General features: G+C 66.0%; 2 protein-coding genes across 2 annotated transcripts in view; both read left to right on the top strand.

Annotated features, from left to right (window-relative positions):
- The window catches only part of CHLNCDRAFT_53357 (hypothetical protein), a gene marked incomplete at both ends in the record, with an annotated part of 3811 nt that extends 881 nt beyond the window's left edge, over positions 1-2930 (top strand). Inside the window, 11 exons of the mRNA XM_005846036.1 lie at positions 227-374; positions 581-657; positions 865-891; positions 1108-1314; positions 1456-1539; positions 1636-1725; positions 2089-2197; positions 2353-2405; positions 2477-2515; positions 2644-2663; positions 2780-2930. Of these exons, the coding sequence (XP_005846098.1) occupies positions 227-374; positions 581-657; positions 865-891; positions 1108-1314; positions 1456-1539; positions 1636-1725; positions 2089-2197; positions 2353-2405; positions 2477-2515; positions 2644-2663; positions 2780-2930 (1005 nt within the window). The remainder of the gene's footprint in view (positions 1-226; positions 375-580; positions 658-864; positions 892-1107; positions 1315-1455; positions 1540-1635; positions 1726-2088; positions 2198-2352; positions 2406-2476; positions 2516-2643; positions 2664-2779) is intronic.
- A 471-nt stretch (positions 2931-3401) lies between these two features.
- CHLNCDRAFT_58352 (expressed protein) lies at positions 3402-5355 on the top strand (the record flags this gene model as incomplete). Its single annotated transcript, XM_005846035.1, has 6 exons — positions 3402-3993; positions 4112-4175; positions 4221-4274; positions 4350-4431; positions 4569-4832; positions 4994-5355. Exons 1-6 carry the CDS (start codon positions 3560-3562, stop codon positions 5353-5355), a joined length of 1260 nt encoding a protein of 419 aa, XP_005846097.1. The 5' UTR covers positions 3402-3559.
- Between the last annotated feature and the right edge of the window lie 429 nt (positions 5356-5784).

Here is a 5784-nt window from a genome sequence, read left to right as displayed (position 1 = left end):
GGGGGCGGGGTGGAAAGACGCTGGTGGGGAAGCAGGATGGCCTGGCCCGTCGCTGTTGTGACCTCCATGCCTCCCTCTGTTGGCCCTTGAGACTCCTCCTGCGCCTTTGCCACCCCTGCCGCTGCCAACATGGCAACCCACCTGCTCCCTTTTTTCCTCTAACCACACCAACACCCGCACACACCACACACACCACCGCCACCACCCCCGCACCTGCCCTCCGCAGGGCATCCTCATCTTTGCCGGCGGCCAGCTGCTGCTTAGCCAGACGCCCAGCATGGACGAGAGCTGGGTGGCCTCGGTGGTGGCCACGGCCATGTCCTTTGGCTACTCCTCCATCGCCCTCGGCCTCTCCATCGGCAAAGTGGCAGACGGTGGGTGGCGGCAGCGGGCTGGCTGGGTGGCTGGGCGCGTGGCTGGCCAGTGGCGGCGTGCAGGCAAAGCAGTGGCTTTCTCGGCAGCTTTGTGTGAGTGGGATCCTCGGGCGCTAGGGCGTCGTGTGTCGCGGCGGAGGCCTTGCGCAGCTTGCCGCCACCCTCCCATGCCCCGCGGCACCCTGCCGCTGCGTTCGTGCGTGCAGGCAACGTGCACGGCACGCTGGGCGGGCGGGAGAGCAGCGACAAAGTGTGGGGCATTTTCGGGGCGTTTGGCAACGTGGTGAGTGCTGGGCTGTGCTGGCCGTGCTCTGGTTGCTGAGAGAGCTGGGAGAGCAGGGCCTGACACCCGACAGAGCTGTCCCACTTCCTGGCGGCCGGCCCAGCAGCTGGGCTTCTCGAGGCTGCCAGCCAAGCCCTGCCCGTGCTTCCCCACTAGCAACGATTCTAAACCAACACATGCCGCCCCTTGCCTGGCGGCTGCCTGCAGATCTTTGCCTATGCCTTCTCCATGATCGTGAGTGGCGCTGCCCGCCGCCGCCCGAGCCCGGCTGCTGCGCAGGGCCAGGCACCGGCAGGCTTGCTGCTCGGGATGTCCGCCGAGGCCTGCCTGGTGCTTCGATGTTGTGCCACGCTGCCTGCTGCCCCCCCATCCCTCAACCCCACACACAAGCACACACACAAGCACACATACACTCACAGTACACACACCACGACCCCGAACTGACTGCAGCTGATTGAGATTATGGACACCGTGGCCGACGCCCCGCCCGGCTTTGGCGACAGCCAGTTCCTCGCCGCACCCAGCGCCAGCAGCGCCTCAACGCTGAAGGACCCCAACGCCAAGGACGGCAGCAGCCTGGCCAGCGGCGGCAGCGCCGCGTACGCCGGCCCGCTCCCCGGCGCCGCGCCCGCGCGGGACGACCGGCAGCGGTGGCAGGTGCGTGGCGTGATTGCCACCTGGCCTGGGGCGCAGCCCCTACCTGGCCCCTGCGCGGGCCTACCCGCAGCACCAGGCCTTGGTCGCGCGTGCCCCTGGTCCACGGGGCGGGTACGTGCGTGCTGTTTTTCTGCCTCGCAGGTGGTGCAAATGCGCAAGGCAGTCAACTGGGCCATGGTCATAATCACTTTCTTCTTTGTGTCGGTTGGAGTGTTTGGGTACCTGGTGGGTGCATGCTTCCATGCTTTCCAAGCGCTGTGCCTCTGCCTCTGCACCTGCACCTGCGCCGCCGACCCCTGGCCCTGGCCCCGCTCCCCGCAGGCGTTTGGCGACGTGCCGTGCGGCACCGGCGGCAACGTGCTCACCTGCTACTCCTCCCCGCGCTGGCTGCTCATCGCCGCCAACACGATGGTGGGCTGGATACACCGCCGCTCCCTGGGCCTGGGCTGGCCCTGTGGCGGGATGCGGACCACCCCGAGGCTGGGAGCGCCGCCACCCAGCGGCTGGCTGGCCCCCCTACCGTTGTGCCCACCGCAGCCCCGCTCCATTGTCCCTGTGCCTTTGCCCTTGCAGGTCCTCATCCACATCTTTCCAGCCTATCAGGCAAGGCGCTGCTGCCAGTGACCTGCACACCAGAGCTTGCAGCCGCTGCACCAGCTGTCCGGCACAGCTGCTGCCTCAGCATTGAGTTCAGCATGGGCGTCAGCGGTACCAAACAACAGCATGTCTGCCGGCATTCTGCTCCTGTTACGTTGCACACATGGCTGCCTGCAGGTGTACTCCCAGCCCGTGTTTTTCTTTGTTGAGGGCTGGATCCGCCACAGCCCACGCTTCCCGGCCTATGCCTCCTCCCGCGCCGCCGTCATCTCCGGCCGCTGCTTCTGTGAGCATCCCTGCCGGCGGGGAAGAGGGCATCCGCTGCCTGCCCCTGCCAGGGCGCAGGCACAGCTGGGAGGGGACGGGAGCGCTGGCGCTTCGCCTGGGCTGATGCGCGCCGCTGCCGCATGCCCCTGGCGCTGCCCCCCTGCTGCTGTGCAGACGTGGCCGTCGTGGCGGCGATCAGCATGATGCTTCCTTTCTTCTCTGACATGGTTAGTAGCTGCCTGAAACTGTAGATTGTTTTACCTTTACCGAAGCTGATCTTCCTTATTGAAAAACGCAGGTCGGACTGGTCGGCGCGCTCGGGTTCTGGCCGGCCACGGTGAGCTCTGCCTATCGTGTGCAGTGTACGCACCACCTGCCTTTGTGGGCCTGCCCGCCGTGCTTGCTCACTGCCCTGCCCTGCCCTCTCTCTTGCCTTCCCCCTCCCGCACCGCTCCGGCGCCGCAGGTTCTGTTCCCAATCGAAATGTGAGGCATCCCGCTGCGCTGAGCAGCGCCGCCAGCCTGCATCGCTTGCGCCCTCTCCTGGTTTAGCTCCAGACTGTTCCCCCCCGCCCCCGGCCCCGGCGCTGTCTGCGCCGCAGGTACATCCGTGTGTACAAGCCCAGCAGAAGGGCCTGGTGGCTGCTGGAGGCGCTCAACCTGCTGTGCCTGGTGCTGACAGTGTGCGCGGTGGCGGGCAGCGTGCAGCAGATCGTCGTGGATGCAAGCACTTACTCCTTCTTTGCAGACTGAACCTGGGAAAGGCGGCAGCCGGCCTGTTGCCCCGGCGAGCGCTAGCAGTTGGAGCGCTTGCGATGGACTGGCGGCAGGGCAGCGCTGGCCCCCCCAAGAAGGGGGCACAGGGTATTGGCAGGGCAGGCAGAAGCTGTACAACTGTGCTGTGGGGCTTGCTGTAACTGGGCTTGCTGAAAAAGGTGCTGAAAGGCCTTCAGGAGCGGCGCCGGTGCGGCACGCTAGCGCTCTGGGCGCCGTGCATTGCTGTGTAGAGCCGGAGGATGCCCCGTCTGACGGGTGGCACGCCATCGAACCTGGGGATCTTGTGCAGGGGCTGGCTGCCCCTCCTGGCCGCTGCCCACCCATCTGCGACTTGAAAAGTGCTGATGCGGTCTGGGCGCACACAGGTGGCGCCCCGCTGGCGGGATGTGGCGGCGCGATGTGGCGGGATGCGCGGCGCATCGCGCGCCGTTCAAATTATTTCGCTCTTGCAGCTGTTATCATCCTGTAGTGTCTCATCTTGGGTACCGTTTGTCCTGGTCCCTCACCCATCCCCGCCGTGGACGTCTTGCAGCGGGTTTGGGTGATTGCACGGCTCGATACTCACTGCGCACATCCGCAGCAATTATAGGGGTGTCTTGGGAGGGATGGCGATGGATGCATGCCCACCCGGCATTTCTCGCCAAACACAGCAGCTGCAGCGCCCGTTGGCAAGAATGGCATCGGCATTGGCACGGTCCAGCGGCAATGTGAGCAGCCGGGGCGTTGAGCGCCCGCCCGGTGGGAGCAGGAGCAGGGCGCACTCGCCGCTGCCCGACAACAGGCAGGAGCAGGAGGCGGCACGTGTGCCGCCGGCCCACTTGCAGACCCAGATATGGCTGGTGCGGCGCATGGAGCTGACAGCCTTTGCTCTGCTACTGCTGGGTCAGACGATCATGTGGCGACGCACAGCGGCGGCAGAGGCCGCGCTGGTGCTCGAACACAGCAGCTGGCGGCAACACATGGCAGGATTGCTGGCCCTCCAGGCAACTGCTCTGGTTACCTTGCTGAGCATGACGCAGGCTGCCTGGCTGCACTACAGGTGAGTGTGCATCCTCAGCACGTCCTGCACACACATCATATGCACCTTTGAGGCAACCTTGCCCGCTTCCCGTTGCTGTCCACTGTCCTTTCTTGTCTGTCCCCGTTCTCCCGTGCAGAGTGTTGGTCATCGTCGGCTTGCAAACAGCCATGGCATACATGGCATCACGCCTTTCGACAAAGGTGTGCGCCTGCCCACCCTCACTGCCGAACCCTTGTTCGCCGCAGCCGCAGCTGCAGAGTGCAGCCAAAGAGCAGCTGCCGTGCTATGCCCTGCCTGCGGTAAGCATGCCGCCACACAGCATAGGCTGCCCGCATGCCCACACTCCTTGCTCTGTGCCTTCAACTGCTCTGCAGGAGGGAGTGGGACTGCTCCTTCTGCGGCCAGCCTCGCCCGGTGCCGCTGGGGCTGCCGCGGACTGGCTGCGATTGGCCACCGGTGGGTGTGCTTGAGCACGGTGTTGTCTGGGCTGGCTCAGCCAAGCGAGGGCTGTGCTGGCTGTTCTCGCAGCACTTTGATGCTGCCAGCAGCGGTACCCGGCCCTCCAACCCCACCTTTGCGATCGCCGCCTGCAGGCACCCGGGTCTTGCAGGCGGCCGTGGTGGGCATGGCCCTGCCGCTTCCGCCGCTGGCGGTGCTGGCCCAGCAGGTGGTGCTCATTCTCCTCATGACTGCCACGTCCCACAACGTTGCGCACTGCGCTTCGCCGCTGCTGACGCACCCGCTGACGAGGGCACGGCTGCCCGGGGCGTGGAAGGCTCTGGCCGTCCTGCCAGACCTGGGCCTGCTGCGTGCGGAGCCTGGGCAGCCGCACCAGCACCAGCGCGACCTGCTGGCAGGTGGGCAGCGCAGCGTTGCAGAGGGCTGGGTAGGCAGCCATGGAGGGAGGGTTTGCCTGGATCGTTGAGAGGGTTTGTGCCAGAATGCCGCCTGTCTCCATACGCTTCCAAGCCCTGCCTGCTCTCCTCAATCACAGCCCACTGCTGGACTGCCCTTGCAGCCCCTGAAGCCCAGAGCGAGCTGCATTGCCTGGCGGTTTTAGTCATGCATCAGACCGTGTTTGGTCTGCTGCTGCCAGTCGTTATTGCCACCTGGACGGCCCGCGCCGCGCCTCTGACCCACCTGCCCACGGCTCACCAACAAGCAGCGGAGCAGCCCTGGGGTAGAGCTGCGGCAGCGGCGGCTGCAGTCGGCCGCACGTGGGACCGTGCAAATGCAGCTTTGATGGAACTGTGCTGCGGCGAGGGCTACTGCGGGCTGCAGCTGTGTGTGGCGGCCTGGCTGCTGCTGGGCAACTGCTGGATGCTGAACGAGGCAGCGGCGGTCCGGCGGGTGGCGGGCGGCTTGCCAGGGTGCGCCTGAGCAGCATGTTGTCCACACTGGCCAGCGCATGGCAGCGAGGCCTTGCAGGGGGAACCATGCGTGGCGCTCCGCAACTTCTCAGATGACAGCGCCGAATTTGTATGGACATTCTGCCAGACGGCGCATAGCGTGACAGCCCCCACTCCAGCGCAACCATTGCAGCAGCCGGCGGCATCTCCGCGTTGCAGCAGTCGCACAGCTGGAGGCAAGCGAGACGGTACGGCACTTTGCTGCGCCGCTCAGCAGCAGCAAGCCCGCATGACTGCCAGCGGCCTGCACGTGCAGGGGTGCTGCAGTCTGGGCTGCCTGGTCGGTGGTGTTTGGGATGGCAGCCAAGCTCAATCAGGCAGCTCGACTTGGCGACGAGGCGGCGGTGCTTCAGCTCCTGGCTGCAGGCGCGGGCGGATTAAGCCGACAAGATTGGCTGCC

The sequence above is a fragment of the Chlorella variabilis genome (assembly GCF_000147415.1).
Source record: "Chlorella variabilis unplaced genomic scaffold CHLNCscaffold_15, whole genome shotgun sequence".
Lineage (NCBI taxonomy): Eukaryota > Viridiplantae > Chlorophyta > Trebouxiophyceae > Chlorellales > Chlorellaceae > Chlorella > Chlorella variabilis.
The sequence above is the reverse complement of the archived record's forward strand: the minus strand, read 5'-3'. Positions and strand labels throughout refer to the sequence as shown.